Source organism: Melopsittacus undulatus, chromosome 8 (assembly GCF_012275295.1).
Source record: "Melopsittacus undulatus isolate bMelUnd1 chromosome 8, bMelUnd1.mat.Z, whole genome shotgun sequence".
Lineage (NCBI taxonomy): Eukaryota > Metazoa > Chordata > Aves > Psittaciformes > Psittaculidae > Melopsittacus > Melopsittacus undulatus.
In genome coordinates, this window is record NC_047534.1 from 16,594,685 (window position 1) to 16,614,683 (window position 19,999).

A 19,999-nucleotide genomic window follows, 5' to 3' on the forward strand; every position below is an offset into this window, starting at 1 on the left:
AGATTCAATAAAACTGGCTGGAGGCTTGAAGTCAAAAGCCCCAAGAAGATGTAAGAAATACTCCTGAACCATCCTGGAACCACAGGTCAGAGCCAAGGGACAGAACATCAAAGGGAACACAGCACTAAGCACCCCACTGGGGACTATGTCTATGACAGGGCATAACTCAAGATGATCATGTCAAAACAGAAGATTGGTAAAACACTGGCAGAGACTGCAACATGAGGTACACGCAAAAAGTCAAGATCACAGGCCTTTAAATCATCTGCCAGCACTGAGTGAGAGAAATCTATGCAGAGCTAGGAAAAAAAAAAGAAGAAAAAAGACCCACACTAACATTTTCTGCCCCATTTTTTTTCAGTTAAAATGTTTTCATACAAGAACCTTCAAGTCAGCACTAACACTCAGGAATTCGTTACTGCCTAAAATAACATGACAGAGGATAAGCTTTATTCTGCAAATCAAAGATATAATGCAACTTTACCATAACAACTCCTCTCTGGTTTTCCTATTCATTTGTGTGGAAGGTATGAATTATAATGACTCAATAAGAGCTCATTGTGCATATTCCCTTTATGTGATATATTTTATTGTACCAAGTATACAAATGATATTAGTTGGTTGTGTGATTTATTGGAATTAATGTACAATTCCATAATGTAAACCTGAGGTCAGTTTGCAGTGTCTGAAGAAATTATCACCCAAATTACTATTGATTGGAAGTTAGTAGTCACAGCTGTGTCTGTTCACCACCAGAAAGCAGTCACTGTCACATCACTGCTAGAATCTAACATCAGAATTATCCTCTCCCTATGTCACGGGTAGCACAAACCCTTCAGTGTTCAAAGGGGAGTCAGGATTAATCACTCTTTTCAAGAAGAGTGTTTATTACATTAAAGAGTAGCTGTTCTTTGTGAACTTGATGGTTCCAGGAACTGAAAACAGAATCTGTTGCCTTCCATCTTTAGATCAATTAGCTCCAATACAGCTCAGGGTTATTATAGCAAAGAATCTTGTGGCTGATGCACACTTCAGTTTATTTCTTATTTCCCATCAGTCAAGTCCCAAATTAAGAAGCAGCAACAGGAAAGCATCTCTCTGCAGCCTTGTTAGAGCCCTAGCACAGGAACTGGAAACCAGTTTATTATTTCTGTAGCTTGAAAACATTTGCATTCCTTGTTCCTGCTCGCAAGGACAGTGCTCTACCTACTAGCTTAAAAGGCTGGGATAAAATTAATTTTAAATATCTCGTTGTGATAGGTTAGAGAAGAAGAAAGTAGAGGTGGCAAATGATGCAGGTACCTCTCATTGGAAAGGGGATTGCAAGCACTGTTTCTAGGACTGTTCACATGTATCAGGCTGCCAATCTTTAATACAAAATTAGTAGACAACCATACCTGGTTACCTACTTAAGCAATGATCTACAACAACACTAGATTTCACCTGATCAGATAGTATGTGATTTCTATTTGTGAAAAGCACTCATAGATTTCCAAGCTACACTGTCAGTGAGAGCCAGTACACCTCATACTTCACAGAAGCAATTGCTGGCATGATGGAAAGTCACCCTGACTTAGCACACTACAACACTTAGTAGATACTCTGTTCCTTCCTCAACCACAGAGCATTTCATATGTACCAGAATTAGCACAGTTTTACAACAGCAGCAAGAAAGAACCAGACTTAGTAGCCTTCACAGGGGGTTCATATCCAAGCATAGCACCAATCCATGATGCACAAGGGACCTCTTCACCTCTTCTGCTAAGGAGTTTATGGGCTCATGAAGCAGAAGAGGAATGTTCACATTGCTCAGAAAAACCTACAAATGATGGTTAGAGTTTAAGAAAAAATAAATCTTGTGTCAAATGATCCCAAATTTGGTATCCCAAAGCAAGTTTGTTCACTCATCTGGCACCTCAGATGTCAAGATAATCCTGAAAAATCCTGGATCTTTGAACACCAAGTTGACTAACCTGATTGAGATCAATTGAACTCATCTCGATGGTTTCATTTCTCCAAAACTTTTCCTCTAGCTTTTAAGGGGAGACACTATCACTAAAGCACTAGGACCAGGTACACACACAACTGCTGCAGGGCACATAGAGGCACTTCAGAGTCTCAGTCTAATTGACATGGTATTGGCAGATTTTTACTTTTGTGGAGTGAATACATGCAGCAACACTTCCATGTTTCCAACACACCCTTCACATGCCCTCCCAGCTTTCCCCTGCCTCCATCATCTCCTTTTGTATGCCCACCATTTCTCAGGCCAGCAATTTCTCCTATGTTCCATTACCACTACTCTCCCCTTGTGCATTCCCTTCCTCCTCTGCTATTTTTCCCACAATTCTCCATTATGGGATTTGTGTGTCTCAGTGCACCAATGCTGTCATGCTTGTAACACCGCACTAAATGTCAAAATAGAAGCAATCAACAATTAAGATGCCTGTCCTTACTTTTACATCTGATATTCAATATAATTCAGCAACATCGGACCAGGAGTGCTCTCCTGGTACCTATAAAAATGTTACCAAGCAATCATAATTCAAATGTACATTAGCTAGGAAATCAAAGACTGAAACCAACCACTTTTCACATTAACCTTCTGCTTGGCTATTTCAGTAACCAGATGTCGTGGTTTAAACCAAGTCCCCCAACTCCCGGAGAGTTAGGAAGGAAAATCCAAAGAATGTAGCCCCCACGGATTGAGATAAGAACCGTTTAATAGCTAAGGCATAACACAAAACCCCTACCGCCATTTACTACTACAAATAATAATGATACAGCCAATAACAAGCGAAAAGAATACAACACCCCACCAGCCATCGACCCATAACTCACTCCACCCTGCCCGGCCGAGCACCGCGTGCTCCTTCCTCCATTTTCCTCCAGAGCTCTACCCCTCCAGCTCTCTCTCTCCCAGTTGCATCCTGGGCATCATGTGCTATGGTATGGAATACCTCATTGGCTAGCCTGGGTCAGGTGTCCTGTCTCTCCTTCCTCCCGGACTCCCCTCCTCCCCGGCAGACCACGTGCCTTGAACAAAAGGCACTTGAACAAAAACAAAGGCCTTGAACAAAAACACCCTCAAAACATGCTCACTATCAAGCAACTATTCCCAGCCCAGAAGTCAAAACACAGCACTGCACCAGCTACAAGAAGGAGAAAAATGACTGCCACGGCTGAACCCATGACACCAGACATAATGGAAACATCCAGATTTAATATTTCAAATGGAACAGCTCAATACAAAAAGACAAAAAATCAGCAGACTCAAGAAGTATCTCAGTGCAGCAGAACCCAGGTATCCCTATTATGTGCATATTCAGAATAGGGTATCTGCTTCAGGTATGGAGCTCTGGTTAAAAAACCCACTAGTTTAATAAAGAGGGAATTTTACTTGGGGAGGGTTGGTCCCAAAGGGAAAGTCACAATATAGTCTGTTTAGTTGGCTTTTTCTTACTTAATTGTGATGGACTGCTTACTGGTAGTAGGATCATAATGATGAATGATAGTTTAGGCAATGTCAAACGAAAGATAACGTCAGAGTGGCTTTGAACATCCTATTCTGCATGTCCACAACTTAATGGTATTCCTTAGTTGAGATTTCACAGCAGTAGCACAAAAGCAGTCTTAAAATACCTTAGGAGAAAGTGGCTGAAGAAGTACTTCAGGAATGTCCTCTGAGAAGCACAAGAAAGAACAAGCACATTCTGTCTAGAGAAAAGGCATATGCTAAAGGATATTGCCAGGTTATTCTGGCACTATGAAAGCTAGTTTCAAAAGTTCTAATAGCTTTCATGTCTAAACATTAGAAACAATTTAATCTTAAAACCAGGATAAAAATTAATGAAACATGCTGAATCTTTCTACAAAGTAGAGAAATAAGAACAAATCTTTGAGGAGACATAGCACATAAATCTCTGCTTCTGCACAGAAAGGCAAGAAGATGGATTAATTCCATGAGCAGCACAGGAGAACAGAAACAGAATAAAAGACACAGCTGAAAATAAAAAAAGGGAACTGCAAAGACCAAAGACTTATTTAAACTCCTCAGCTCCAGTAACAAGTAATGCATGACAGTTGGTCAAGAAGTGTGAGAAACTCACTCAAAGGAGAAGTCACGCGAGGACTTCCGACATCTCCGCAAATGAGAGTTGATAAGAGATAAATAATTCCATATTTTTCACACATTTCAAAGCGCTTCCACATCACTTGGGCAGGAGCTCTGCAGGTGGTTATTTCACCAGCTGTGCAGTTCTGGCAATTCATTTGGGTCAGACTCAGCACTTAGCCTTTAAGTTCCACAGAGAGAAATCCCTCTTTGGGTTACAAAGAGAGATTTTTCCATTCAGTGCCTGGCAGGAGATTCCTGCCAATTGCTTTTCAACCCCAGCTCCATATTATTCTGGACACTGGGAGGCAGAGGGAACAGGAAGCTCAGGAAAACAACAGGAGCTATACAGCTTTCCTCTCCAGTTCACCTAGCACGTGAAAGAACAAAGCAAACCAATCCACACAACCAGCCAGCACTGCAGCACTGGAGTGCTTCAACTACTCAATGGCACTTAATTACAATTGTGTCCTTGGGTACAATCTTTAAATCACTTTTCTCATTAGGAAGCACACTCTGGCCCAGGTCATTAGCTGTGCAACGTCAGCAGGGTACCAAAACAGCTTGGAGTCCAAGTGCACTAGAGATTAGTCTTGTTATTCAACAAGTCTCTCAATCAGAACAAAAACTCCTCCTAAAAAATGCATCTAGTGAAGGGAAGTGGTCCAGAACAGCCCCCAGTACTGCACAGCACACGGAGTGCTGGATTAATCTAATTACACTGCTGGTGCTTTTTTCTGGCAAGCTATTTAACAAAACACAGAGCAATGACAGAAGAGCTGACTCTCGCTTCTGCTACAAAAGATAATTAAGATTTGTTTGGTGGAACAAAAGACAAATCAGGGTTGGAAAAAATCAACATAATTTTCAGTGTGTTTTGACAATCTCTCTATTAAAACAGATTAAATGTAATTATCCTCTTTTCTTCCTCTGTTGATTCTGAAAATGACACCAGATGATAAACTTTAGGACAACATGCAGCTTCATTTTGGCGAAACCTCTATTTTTTTCAAGCACATAATGAACAACCCATAACTTTTCTTCACCAACAAGAAGCCAAAGGTGATGAAGCACTACCTGCAAAGCAGATCAAGACTGACAAAAGTTAAACACTGTGGTGTTCCAGGTGGGCAAGAGACTCATCTGAAATGGAATAAACAGTGTGCCAATAAAATTAAAAGTAAAATTCCACTGGCTGGGAAATCAGAGTGCACCAACAAGTCTCTTGGTTTAGTTGAGATTCAGATTCTTCATCCCCTTTTCAGTTACCAAGTCCTGGAGCCTGATTTTGAGCACTGACATCTCACAGAGTGACTTCAAATAAGAGTCTGGACTCCAGTAGTTCTGAAAATCTGGCTGCAAGAGACACATGCAAAATCTCCCCTTCTTCCAAAGCAACAGCTTCTACAACACAACAGCCACAGTTACTTGGGTCACTGATGCCCACAAAGAGATGGCTAGAGTGTCACCCTTTAAATACTCTATGCATTTTCAGATGTGCCAGGTTTCTGTTCCTGATCTCCATGCTGCTCTCTCCAGTTAAAGACCAAGTGTCAAAAATACCTCCCCCTCCCTGTTTTTGTTTTTGGTTTTCCCAAACATTCCCTAATGAAAAGATTTAATGGACTAACAAACAGGAAGTGAAATGAAATGATCTTAGGGTCCTTTCAGAGTTAAACTCGAGCTTTAGAACTAGACTTGACAGGTAAATTTCACACTTGTTTAAGCTATCACAGTGTATTTAAAAGACACAGGGCTTTATGCTCTGTATGCTTTTAGCATAAAACACATCTTAAAGATGTTTCTAGTTCTGATGTTTGCTAATGCTACTGCATATAACAAGTGCTAGAAGTGTGCAGAAAAACCACACATCTTTTTCACAAGCATTTATACTCTTTATAATTCTGCACGTTGCTGAAGCACTGTTACCTGCTTATCCTAGCAGATGAAAAGCATACGGGTAGATTTTCAGGTGTCTCACAGAAAGGAGAAAACCAGAAAAAGTTCTGTCTGTATTCTAATCACAGGCACAGTCCTGAGGGACAAAGGCTTTTTCTTCATTTTATTATCTTTTAACAAAAATCCCCTGAAGAGGTGGACACTTTACTCACTTTGTGAATTTATAAACAGTTTCAGGTAGCTCAGTTCAAAACATTTTTACTTTGGTATTAAGTCTCAAAGGCATTTGAACAGAAGGGAAAAACAGATTTTAGGCTTCATTTCAAGATACGATTTAATTGAGTACTTTGGCCATAGATGTGGGGAAGAACTAGAACATTATAAAGCAGGACACATGAAAATACCAAGCTGATTAGAAATATGTGAAATAATGTCTACAGAGACAGTGCTTAGAAAATGGGAGGTTAATGGGAAACTGGGTCACAAGTTGTTGAATGCACACATTACCTTTAAAAAACAGATGAATACTTTAAAGGAGAAGACTAAAAAACTTGGGTCATAGGATCCCAGACTGGTTTGAGCTGGAAGGAACCCTAAAGCTCTTCCAGTTCCAACCCCGTGCCACAGGCAGGGACACCTTCCACTAGACCAGGTTACTCCCAGCCCCATCCAACCTGGCATTGAACACTGTCAGGGATGGGGCAGCCAAAGCTTCTCTGAGCACCCTGTGCCAGTGCCTCAGCACCCTCACAGGGAAGAACTTCTGCCTAAGATCTCCTCTCAATCTCTCTTCTGTCATTTTAAAGTCTGTTTACACATGAGTAGACACATATAGACATGGAAAAAGCAAAACACGTAGTCATAGCCAGAGAAGAAACATTATGCACAGCTCTTCCACATTTCTACCAGGAACAAGGGTAAGTTGTGTTAACAAAATAAAACCTGATCTGCATATGAAAGATAGGACGATCAGAAAGAGGATACAGTGGTTAACTTCAGGTACAGCACAACCACTGGTATGAAGGCCCAAGGGGAGATCATTCACTGAAACGTGCTTTCAGTGAAAAACAGAAGATTCACTGGGCAATGAGTGTGAAATGGATGAAAAGCCAAACAAGGAAAATATGAAGCTACAGGAAGCTAGATAAAAGGTTGGCATGGAGCAGGAGGAGATACACATGTGGATATCCAGCAGGATACAAAATAGAGAATCTCACTGAACTGATGCAATTCATCAAGTCAGGTTATAAAATTTCTGCCAGCCAACACTGAGGCCACCATATTTGAGCTTTTCACTGACACTCGTTGCTGTTCTCATTGAAGAGGACACCTACAAGGGAATTTAAGACCCTGGAGCTGAGAAGCCCTTATACATCTGTCATTGGCAGATCATAAAAAATAAGCTCCTAATACCTCTTACAACATACTTCATATGTAGCAAAAGAAAGATTAGAAATGCTGAAAACATTCTTCATGAACAAGAAACAGCAACTGAAAATAAGATAGGGGAGTCACAGACTGGAAGGGGGCATCACTACACTGGTTTAACTTCACTAACTCAAAAAATAAAGCTGTCTTGTCCAAGAGCAGTCACACTTACTGGCTTGTCAGTAACCTGCCAGTCACTCAGAGCTGGCTCTACAACCAGTGATGTGCTGTTTTGGCGAAGGGCTATTTAAACACTTTCTAAGGTCAAGAACTACAGGATCTACAGTCTTGTTGAGCATTTCTAAGCTGTCTTACCTCAAACATTTCTTGCTCTGTCCGTCGATGATCGTCCAGGAGCTGTTCCAGGTAGGTCAGGTTACGGAATTTTTCTAGGTAACTACTGTACTGTTTCTGCAGTTGCTCCTCAATCTTCTCATACTCATCCATAAAAGCAGGACTGGAGAGAACAAGCACAAACTACTCAGTCAACTATTGACCTGTATGAGCAGAATTCTGAAAGAAACATTTCCAGGTTTGCTGCTTCATTTCCAAGTCTAAAAGCACCTTTTGTTTTTAAGGTTCCACACTACTTCAAAGACTGAAAGCATAAAACAAAAAAACCTCAGTAAACTCTCCCACAAAAATTACACAGAGCAAAGGAAAGGGTATTGTGCACCTACTGCCATTTCATTTCAAACAGACAGAAAGGTACCATTGTGGCCCTTTTAGCAGGCAAACCTAAGCTAATTTATTCTGCTGTTCCATGACTTCTGAAAAAAATAGCTTGTAGCATGGCTGGAACACCACCTGCTTTGCTGGAGACTTACTTGCTACAAAAACTATGCTTACTTGCTAGAAAACCATACTGGAAAAGTGTAACTAAACTTGACACCAGTAAGTGGTGATGTCCTTATACTGGAGAACTAACTATTGCACCTCAAAGAACACTGTGTCTGCTTAATGCTTCACATCACATAAAGCATTTCTGATCAAAACATGTGTATGGATCAATGTAATTCCTTCCACCATTTGTTTTTCTAATATTTCCTTGGTTGGGTTTCCTTTTTTTTTCCATATTAGATCAAAAACAGAGCATGATCTGTTTATGCAATCAGAAAATATATAAACCTGCAGTTTAATTCAGGGCAAGAAATCAGCCCAAAGTGTGAATCTTATCATCTTCATTTCATGGCAGGCACGGTCACCGCCAGGAGCAACCCATCCTAACAAGGGATGCCTAATGAACCCAACTCTGGCCACATTTAACAGCCCTGAAATTCTGGTAACAGAAAAGCTAACAGTTACAATCCAAACTGGGCATTTCTAGAGAAGAGAATTTCTCTCTTCCACAGAGCATCATCCCAGGCTCATTATAGACCTCACTCCTCACTGCTCTAAGCATTAACAATGCACAGTCCCATCACTGACGCAGTAGATAATCAAGTCCTAATCTTTACCGCACACTTTGTAGAGTCTGGAGCCTCTTTTGGCTTCTTTCCAGTTCCAATTTCCGTTTTTCAATCTTGGCTTCCAAATTCGCTTCATCCAAAGCCACATTATTCAACATATCTTTAGTCTTTTGGACTTGTTCCTAAAAGAGAAGGTGATAAACCATGGCTTGCACTAGAATAATTAGAATTGTCTTTAAGATCTGGAGCATTCTTCTGTATCTCACATTTCATGTTAGCAAATAATATTCTAACAATGAGCTAGAACATAAACTGAGTAGGCAATGGAAACTGAAAATCCTCTGTGGTCAGGACAGTGAGTGAGCTAACTGGACATTTGCAGATTTTAAATGTCTGATTTTTTTTTCTTTTCCCCAGACATTCTTAAAGAAGAAAAGATAAAACCCACCCACAGCTTGCCCTGCCTTTAACCATTAACTTTTCCTTCTCACTGAAAAAGCAGTAAGAGACAGGGAGAAACCTCCTCGTAAAAGTTTGACAGGATATGTAAGAGCACCTCTTGATGTGTACTATCTGAATAAACACAAATAAGAAATGCATTTATTTCTTGGCACTATTGTAGGGAACTTCAGGTTCCATCTTCTCTCTTTTATTTCTCTTCTTTTTTTTATCTTTGAGATAAAGGTCACTTTTATGAAGAACTGACTCCAAATATCTTCATCCTTTTCAAAGTCTTGCTTTATCCAGCTTTCCAGAATCTGGAAAGCATCCCCAACATTACAACACATGCTACAGGAATCAGGAGGGGGATGTGAGAATATTCCAGTTTATTAGAACAAGCTGAGTACATTCAGTGTGCTCATGCTCAGGAAACCAGAAACAACTTTTGAGTGAAAGGGAGGATACACACTTGCTGAAATTCCAGCAGTAACTGTTAGGTGCTGCTCAGATCATATGTCATTTCATTAACAGGTCAAAAATTAACCCACGTGAGGTACGTGTGTTTGTCATTTCCCAAGAAACAAACTGCTCTATAGTGCTGCTGTTGGTTTAGTATCACTGCTGTGTAGAACTGCAATGCACATTATCATTTAGAATTGGTAGACACTGTGAGTAGGAGCAGAAACATAAGGAAAGATTGCCTGGAGTATCTATTGATTATGCATTAGCTGTTTAAATGTGGAACTCCACTCCTTGTAATTATATGATGGGACTGGATATAGTTTGCAGTTAAATAACTTCTAGTAATCACTAGGATTTAATTAACCACCATACTTGCACAGTGGCTGAGTGCAGCTAATGGCTTAGAAACATAGGAACCCAAGCACTGGAGCAAGGAAAGTGCTGCCAACAACTGGAACAGACAGAAGGTCCTCCAAAAGGAGAGCCATAACAAGGCACTGGCCTGGCTCTAATCATCACATTTGCCAGTTCTCATCCCTTGGCAGCTCAGCTGTCATGCTTTCAGAGCCCAATTTCACAATTCCAGAGGTACCAGCACAGTTTGAGTTAATAAGTACAGCCCTTGCAGCCCTGACTCTGTAAAGTTCACAGGGCTTAGGCAACATAGGCGAGATGGAGATTTCTGTGCTGATTTAGGCAGTTTTTATCCCTCCTGTAGAGCTTCTGGGGCTGCCACTGAGCTCCTAATAGAGGAGTGAATAGGACTAAAATGTGTTTTCTCTCAAGAGGCTAAGGGAGGCCAAGTGCAGCTCTTTGATTCACCAACTGGAGGAATATCTCAGCATGTTGGACCAATGTCATTATACAGTATGACAGTGACAGCAGAGCAGGTCTTAACATTCTCCTAGGTGCTGCTGCTACCATTCTTCACCCTTTCTGTTGCAGGCTGTAACTTCTGACTGCCAGCTCACACTCATCACTGTGCTGATACCTCTTGACTCTGTCAGGAAAGCTATCAGTTTGCTTTAACATGATTGTTCACTTTGAACACAACCGGTTTCCAAATGAACCATGAGTACCATCACTAACCATACCCATTACCATAACACAAGGAGTCAGCATAGACTGTTCTCTGCCTTGCTGAGCTTCTGTTCATGCACCTGATGTTACCAAAATACCAAAGTCATGAACTGAAACTCAACATTAACCATTAACTAACTAGGTGCAGCACTACTTGGTCCAGACAGCTAAAGGTGATTTGTCCTTCGTCACTTTTAAACCCAGGCTATCAATAAATACAGCCTGTTCTTCCTACAACAGAAAAATAATAGTTTTGCAATTAAACAAGTATCATTTTGCTTACCATAACACAGTTAATGGCGATTTTCATCACCTTCTCAGCCTCATTTATCTCCAAAGGTCTAGCAATAGATTCTGTTCTTGCTTCCTATGAAATAAAAATACACCAATATATTTAAACATTACACAAAGGAACTAATATATGCAGAAGTGAGGGTGGTCAAGCAACAGTGACTGTCTGCATAGTAAATGGAGGAGGATTTAGTGTTTATTCACCAAGGCTCAGACAATTTAGAAAACAGGAGATGATGAAAAAAGTCAATTAAATGAGGCTGAGATTAACACTGAGCAACTGAGGTATCTTTTCAAAACAAGGTAAGTGCTACTGTTTGAACCGCAAGTATTCTTGAATGCAGATGTTTGGAGCCTGTGCTTGTTATTACATGTTGAGCAAGGTATGCAACGTAAGCACAGAAGATTTCATCATCTTTACACTACAGCCCACGAAAACAATAGTGTAGGTAGATGAGTGCAGTGTCACAAAAACTAGGGAGCACAAGCATCTAACACAGCCAAGAGGCTGCCTCCTATACCCGTATGAAATGAGATGATGCAGATGTCTGGGGTTCTCTGATTCCAATAACCAAAAGGTTCAGACTCCTCAAAAGAACACAAACCCAAAAACCAGTGATTCTTGTTGAGATAGAATCATAGAATGGTTTGGGCTGGAAAGGACCTTAAGATCTTCTAGTTCCAACTCCTCCGCCACAGGCAGGGACACCACACACTAAACCATGTCACCCAAGACTCAGTCCAACCTGGCCTTGAACACTGCCAGGGATGGAGCATTCACAACTTCCTTGGGCAACCTGTTCCAGTGCGTCACCACCCGCACAGTAAGGAACTTCTTTCTTATATCTAACCTGAACTTCCCCTGGTTAAGTTTAAACCCATTATCCCTTGTCTTATCACTACAGTCCCTAATGAATAGTCCCTCTTCAGCATCCATGTAGGCCCCCTTCAGATACTGGAAGGCTGCTATGAGGTCTCCATACAACCTTCTCTTCTCCAGGCTGAACAGCTCCAACTTTCTCAGCATGTCTGAGGAGGTCTCACAGGAGGTGCTCCAGTTCCCTGATCATCCTTATGATGGACTTGCTCTAACAGCTCCATGTCCCTCTCATATTGAGGACACCAGAACTGCACACAATATTCCAACTGAGATCCCAAAGGATGAAAAAACCTTCCACTCTCAGCAATTTTGTGGACAGATGGGCTTAGGGATATCTCTGTGATGTCCCACAATACTGACCTGGTCATTATATCATAGAACTACGGACTGGTTTGGGTTGGAAGGGACCTTAAAGCTCATTCAGTTTCAACCCCCTGCCATGGGCAGGGACACTTTCCAATAGGCCAGGTTGCTCCAAGCCCTGTCCAACCCAACTTTGAACACAAAAAATGTTGGATTACTTATTTGCTATTGGGAGGAGAGAGGGGAGATTTTTGCAGCTAATGCCTTAAAATCATCTTATGTTGGCAAACTGTTTAGTAACAGGTGGATAAAGATGGAAAAAGCATCTCTCTAGAGGACTTCTGACTAAGAATCTAAAAATGTTTTGTGCACACTGCAACAGGCTGTATCCAGCCCACTACAAGATGAATTCTGGAAGCAGATAAAATCACTATGCTGAGTTACCATGCCAGACCTTCCAGTTTGCATAGCTAACACTAGCACATGCAGCCCAGCTCCCTCCCCACCAACTCAAGTTCAAGGAGTTGTAGAGTGAACCCAACCAGGGAGCCAAGAAAAGCAGCTTTTGTACTGAGCTTATCCCTCTGCTGGATCACTTCTGTCAGCAAGCCTGTTCCATGCTGCACAAAGGGTTTTTTCCCTAGCACAAGAGAAGAAGAGGTGTGAGGTGTCCCTGCCCCATGGCAGCAGAGTTGGAACTGGATGATCTTAAGGTCCTTTCCAACCCAAACTATTCTATGATTCTATGAAGAAGAAGAAATATTATGTTGGGGAGAGTGACAGGAATTACATCTGTTGGTGGCAGTGGCAGCTTAAGCTGGCTGAAGTGCTTGTGAACATTCCCTTGTCCACACAGAAACACAAGCTCCAAGCAGCAGAAATTATACACATTCCATAATAACTCCACAGACACTCCTGGAAGAAGACCAGAAAAGAAAGATGCAGCTCAGTAGCTATTCTGAGAACATGATGCATTTACAGGCTCTACAAAATGGTTATTGATTTGTGGGGACTTTGCCTGGGCTGAAATGGCAGCAACGATCAGTCTGGTGAAGACACTGCCCTGCCAGCTGTACTCCGTCCTGATTGGCAACAGCAAGATCTCTGCTTCAGAGGAAAAATACTTCAAACAAAATAGTTGGGCACTCAGCAGGTGGAAGGAAATTATTTTCCTCCCCACTTTCAAAGGAGATAGATGAAATAGCAAGGACCTTAGGTTTTAATTATAACCAACTTCCTTACCAATTTCCTTTCAGTGTAAAATACCCTCAGAACATGCACGAGTCACTGCAGCATGTCAGGTGAGGGTAACTGATGAGCTTTAGATATAATCCTGAATATCCACCCTTTTAAGCTGGAATAATTTATACAAGTTTAATGCCTTTTCTTTTACTTTCCCTCTTCCACCCATGGCATTTTCACATACAGACCATAGGCTTCATGCACATCATTTTCCAGGACAAGATTCAGTCCTACAGTCACATCTGCTTGGATAAATTTGTCAGTGCAATGAGAAGCAGTGTAAAGGCTGAAATTTGTATTTTCAGACTGGGAAATCAGGGCTAAACTGGAAAAGGAGAAGGTCAGAGCAATTAACCTGCTTGCAGCCCAACAGATAGAGAGGAGAATCCACATGGTCCATTACAGTTCTGTACACACATGGCTCCTCCATAAGACTCTGCGTTCGTATGTTCATTTTTCACTTCACTGGTATAAACAGTCCCATTATCCTAATTTTGACATTTTGGAGTAATAAATTTAAGTGAAAAATATAGTGAACATAATGGACTAGTAATATACAATGGAAATATAATGGAAAAGTAAATATAATTTGAGACTATCAAAGCTGTCAACAAATTTCTTACTGGAAGTTTGTAACAGCTTCCCTGGGTACCCATCACTGGTACCCATTCCCTCTTTCCCCATGAAAACTCTCAGAGAGAAAACCTTTATTTTTAATCTCTCTTTTTCAGGAAAGACTCTGTAAATGGCCATATAAGAGGAATAAGAGGAAGACAGCTCATATTAACATGCCTGGATTAAGCTAAACACCCCATAAAGATTATGAAGACACTGGCAAAAGCATTTACTTTAAAACACCAAAGTTGGCCTATTTAAACATTGTCAAGTCATTAGCAAATGACACACAATAAATTTAACACAACCACTCTGACTATCTGTGACTCCCTACAGGAGTAAATAAAGCACATTTCTCCTCCAGCCCAACTCTTCATGGGTATGTCTTATCCAATATAAAGCATGCAGTTACATGACAACTGAGATTTTTTTAAGCCTGGCATTACACAAAGGTTCATCTGTTTGTGCTTAAATCTGCACAATAAAACAGACTGTATACTTGAAGGCAAGCCCAATTTTCTAAACTTGGTCCAAAAAGCAGATATTACATTGCCACTGGCTGTACTCACACTTCCTTGTGCTCAAAAAAGGGTGTGTAAATGAAACTGAGCTCAAAAATATGGGTTCGTTCATTTTCTTGTAAAATGATGTACCCTTTACAATTAGGTGTGCTGATCAGAATGAACATTATAGCACTCAAGAGGTTTCCTTTAAACTAACCATTAAAAATAGAGTTCTCAGGAGAGATGAAATATACAGAGAGGAGGTCAGAAGCATGACAGTTCAGGACTGTGTCTGGTAATTACAACTTGAGAAAACAGACACAAAACCAGAGAGGTTTTCATGAACAAGCTGATAGTTTACCACTTACCAGTGCTTCCTGCTCAAAGTGTCCAAGAGCTCACTGGCTATAGTTTTACATGATAAATACTAATTAAAAATCAGGGAAGCCAAGTGAAAAATTACTTCTGATTAACTAAAGCTGACAATTATCAAAGAAAACACATGAAGGCACCCAAGAGACACCATTTGTTGCCATTATTTATTCTCCCGATTGAATATTTGGTGTTGCATGGAAAGACTGAGATTTTAACTCTTCAAGTGTTGAATCTCACCTTGAACAAAGCCAATTGGAAGCTCTAATGAATTTCTTGGCTGGCTTAGACTTGAAAACTTTGTTTTCTTTGGCAATGAGAATTTCATCACAAAGAAAGAAAGATTTCACAGACACTGGCTGCCCAATCAAGCAGAACAGAGCACAGCCTGACAGGACATTCCCCACAGGACATGGGAAGTCAGTACTGAAGCCAGCTCTGCCCAAACTGCAGCCGTTTTAGCATCAAAAGCAAAATTTCCTTAGAGCAAAACTGTACTGCAGTCATTTCATGAAATTACACTGATCTTAAAGCCTTCGAAACTCCATCTGTGTACTAATCTCAAATCTACATCCCTGCTGAGCAATGGCCCCCTGGTCAAACACAGGTGAGGGAGAAGGACACAGCAGATCTTGAGAGCAGAAGCCCAAGCTTCTGTCTGAGGGAATCAGATCAGTAGCAGCCTCTGGAAGAGGCAACAAGCTGTGGATCTGGCCGTTTGCTGCCACAACCACCTTTTGGAGAAGTTAGCCTAACTTGGGACCATGAGTTACCATTATTAGAACCATAGAATCATAGAATAGTTAGGGCTGGAAAGGACCTTAAGATCATCCAGTTCCAACCCCCCTGCCATGGGCAGGGACACCTCATACTAAACCATGTCACCCAAGACTCTGTCCAGCCTGGCCTCACTCTTGCCACACTCTAGGTTAGCATCACAGTACAGCTTCTTTCTGCCAACAGATTATGAACCAACTGATTCATCTAATTATGAGTTCTACCTCATGCAGCAAAAAAGCATCCTGAAGGATATACATAAAGAGACAATAACCTTAGCAAACCCTCTTGCAGCTTCACTGCCAAATATCCAAGTAAACATAAAAAGGCTGGCTGAAATATAAGGTGCAGAAAAGCAGCACAGGAGCGCAGGAAAGGGAAATAATGACCCATTCCACAAAGCTCTGCAGACTTGAGTTTCCCGGATGTGGAAACACATAGATCTTTCTGCCTCCAGGATCATTAGGGAATACCAATCTCTGAAAGCATAGCACCTTTTAGGGTATGTGCTGTCTCTGAAAAACATAGTAACATGCTGATAACTCCATTATCTGAACAAAAGTGTCCCGTCATCTTCCAGGTATGCCCTAAGGCTGTATAATATTTACCAATCCTCTTCAAATGCCTTGGACACACTCAGATACATGAAGTGAAACTAGATCCTGTATTGTAGATTAAAACAAAAGCACAGGACAGCTTTTTCATCTTCCTGAATTAATGAAAAAGCATCTTGCCACCACCACCAAAAACTCAACACAAAACCCCATATAAAAGCTGCTGAAAGTCTGGATTTCAGCCTACTTGCATGTTGAATACAAGACAAGAAATAATCTATACTGACAATTTAAATTGTTGAGAAGGCAAAGCTCTTCAAAAGCATCAAGAATTAGCAATAAACACAACAGAGAGCACTGGTGTGTTCTCATGTATTACATAGGCTCCACAGACCAAGTACTAGCAGAGGGTCAAGATACAGCTCCAAGCATATTCTGGCCTTAGCAAATACGTTTACGTACAAGAAGTAATCCATTCAACCTCATAGACTTATGGAATAGTTGAGTGAGAAACGACCTTAAAGCTGACCCAGTTCCACCCCCCTGCCACAGGCAGGGACACCTTCCACCAGACCAGGTTGCTCCAAGCCCCATCCAACCTGGCCTTGAACACTGCCAGGGATGGGGCAGCCACAGCTTCTCTGGGCACCCTGTGCCAGTGCTAGTCCTTAACATTATAAGACAAAAAGCCAAATGCACTTACTAACCACAAAGCAGGGGCAGGATGGTACTACCATGCCTGAACATAGAATCATAGAATCATAGAATAGTTAGGATTGGAAAGGACCTCAAGATCATCTAGTTCCAACCCCCCTGCCATGGGCAGGGACACCTCACACTAAACCATATCACCCAAGGCTTCATCCAACCTGGTCTTGAACACTGCCAGGGGTGGAGCATTCACTACCTCCCTGGTCAACCCATTCCAGTGCCTCACCACCCTAACAGTAAAGAATTTCTTCCTTATTTCCAGTCTAAACCTCTGCTGTTTAAGTTTCAACCCATTACCCCTTGTCCTATCACTACAGTCCGTAATGAATAGTCCCTCCCCAGCATCCATGTAGGCCCCCTTCAGATACTGCAAGGCTGCTAAGAGGTCTCCACGCAGCCTTCTCTTCTCCAGGCTGAACAGCCCCAACTTTCTCAGCCTGTCTTCATATGGGAGGTGCTCCAGTCTCCTGATCGTCCTCGTGGCCTCCTCTGGACTTGTTCTAACAGTTCCATGTCCTTTTTATGTTGAGGACACCAGAACTGCACACAATACTCCAAGTGAGGTCTCACGAGAGCAGAGTAGAGGGGTAGGATCACCTCCTTTGACCTGCTGGTCACGCTTCTTTTGATGCAGCCCAGGATATGGTTGGCTTTCTGGGCTGTGAGTGCACACTGCTGGCTCATGTTCATTTGCTCACCGACCAACACCCCCAAGTCCTTCTCCGCAGGACTACCATGAATTTCTTTTTTGCCCAACCTGTAGCTGTGCCTGGGATTGCTCCCACCCAGGTGTAGGACCACCCCACCATTCCCCTTACTGAGAATCCTCCCTCAGGAGCTTTATACTGGGTTAACAATGAAAAGCCACTGTTGCAAAAACCATTCTGCAAATATGTCCAGTAAAGCATTTTCAACTGGGAATGGTTTTCCATCATTAGGCATCAAAAACTAATAAACCAGCTTCCTGCATACTTGATGTATGGATAAATGGATACATGCATCTTCTGAAGTGCAGTAAAGAACCAAGGCAAGTAACTAAGCATGATCAGCACATCAGTCATTAATGAAATGTGGTGTAATATATATATTGATGTGCTCAGGATCTAGCAGATGTTTCTAAATGCCTTTTTTTGAGATAAGGACCAGAAATTAAAGATTTTTTCTAATGCACTGGTCTCACATCAAACATTTTTTGACCACAGGTTAAATACTTCCTCATTTTCAGGAGTCTTCACACAAAAAGTTACCTTCTCACTGCCACTGTTGCCCTTGGTCTTAGTGCAGGAAGCATTATATCCCCTACTTCCTGCAAGCCAGAGCCTGGCTAGATGACAATGAACACATCTAGCAGAGCAAGAGCTAGGTTTGCAAGTGAATTTCCTAACTGAAACAGACAAAAATATCTTTGGGCAGCATGGATGGGCAGGAGCTTGCTTTTTGTTTTTTAAAGGGAAAAAGAGCAGGGTCATCAAAAAGGCAAGACACCCAGTCAGGTGTCTTCTCAGGTTCTCCACATCTCCACATTCAGTAACAAAACTGGAAATAGAATTTCCTTTCCCTATAGATAACATATAAGAAAACTTCAGGTAGGGTTGTGATTTTCTTAGAAAAAGCAAGAGAAAGGAGTATATTTATCAATAGCATCTTTCAGACCCCAAAACCACATGAAGACATTGTGCAAAGAAGCAGCAAAGTTAGGAGCAGGCATTATGTTTCAGCAATAGCACCCAAAGAGGTAATCTGAACTTCTCATTCAGGTCAAGCTTTTGACTTTGGTAAACATTGCCACACAACTCAGGTTTCCATTCCCAGCAAGGCTTAACCCACAGTTAAAGGCAGTGGCTACTGTATTCCAGAAATGGAAATGCAGGGTGGCTCTCTGTGGGCAGGAAAAAAAAGGCATTTTAAATAGATAAAAATTGGGGAAACCATTGTCCTACTATTTAAGGTAGCACATTTTGCTCTTATGCAATTAAAACTTTGATATGGCTAGACTTTGTGTCTCATGAAGGAAGGCTGGGAATAATGAACAACCTGATTTTGACAAACGCTGTGGCAAACAAAAGATGGTACAAATGTGATTTTATTCCCACCAAACTAGAATGGCTCTTCAAAACAGTCTAGAACTGAACTACAAGAATTCAGATCTTCAAACTAGCTGACAAAATTATGGATGCAGTGACATACCTGTTCCCCAGACTGCAAGGAGAAACGTGCCACCCACCTATTTATAGCTGATGCTGTCTTCAGGCTAAATACTACTTGGAAGATCACTACAAAACCATTTCTTATATAAAACACATCCATAAATGTTATATCCACATAGCATACAACCACGGTTAAGGTTAAAGAAATCTAAAATACAGGCCAGTATTGAGTCAACTGTATCTTACAGCTTCAAGGTTTAATTTTGGCTTCCCACTTGGCAATAAGCCCTTTTTCTTATAACTCACAAATTAAGTTTTGGTTAGAAGCAGAACAGCTAAAAATCAAAGAAAACAATTCTATAGAGTTCTGGAAATTTCAAGTTATCAATTTCCACTAGAAATCATGTGTGGCAACTTTGCAATCAAAGCACAAGGAAATGAGAGAAAATAAGTTTATCGGCTTTCCCCAGACAGTGCCTCATACCGAGAACCAACATGTGGCAGATAGAAAATGTTCCTAACATTACAAATCAACTATTTTTTTTCAGTTAACTTTCAAAGAGTACAGAATAACGCAGCTGTCACTCAAATCAGATCTCCTCTACAGAAGTAGTAGGCAAAAAGCTACACCAGTGGGAGGTGTACAGAGGGAGGAAGGAAGGGTTCTTTAATCAAAAAGCTGCAAATAAAAGAGATTCGGGTTAAATGGCCTCAGTGGCAACTCCTCTTGTTTTAACAAATGCCATCCCAGCTCCACCACTATGTAAATGC

At 41.3% G+C, this 19,999-nt stretch overlaps 1 protein-coding gene across 2 annotated transcripts in view; it reads right to left on the minus strand.

Moving 5' to 3' along the window:
• The window catches only part of CLUAP1 (clusterin associated protein 1), a 65,254-nt gene that overhangs the window by 31,995 nt on the left and 13,260 nt on the right, over positions 1–19,999 (minus strand). For both annotated transcript variants that reach the window (XM_005150682.3, XM_034065456.1), the window contains exons 6-8: positions 11,117–11,200; positions 8,899–9,032; positions 7,757–7,898 (exon numbers count right to left, since the gene is read on the minus strand). In XM_005150682.3, coding sequence (XP_005150739.2) covers positions 7,757–7,898; positions 8,899–9,032; positions 11,117–11,200 — 360 coding nt within the window. The remainder of the gene's footprint in view (positions 1–7,756; positions 7,899–8,898; positions 9,033–11,116; positions 11,201–19,999) is intronic.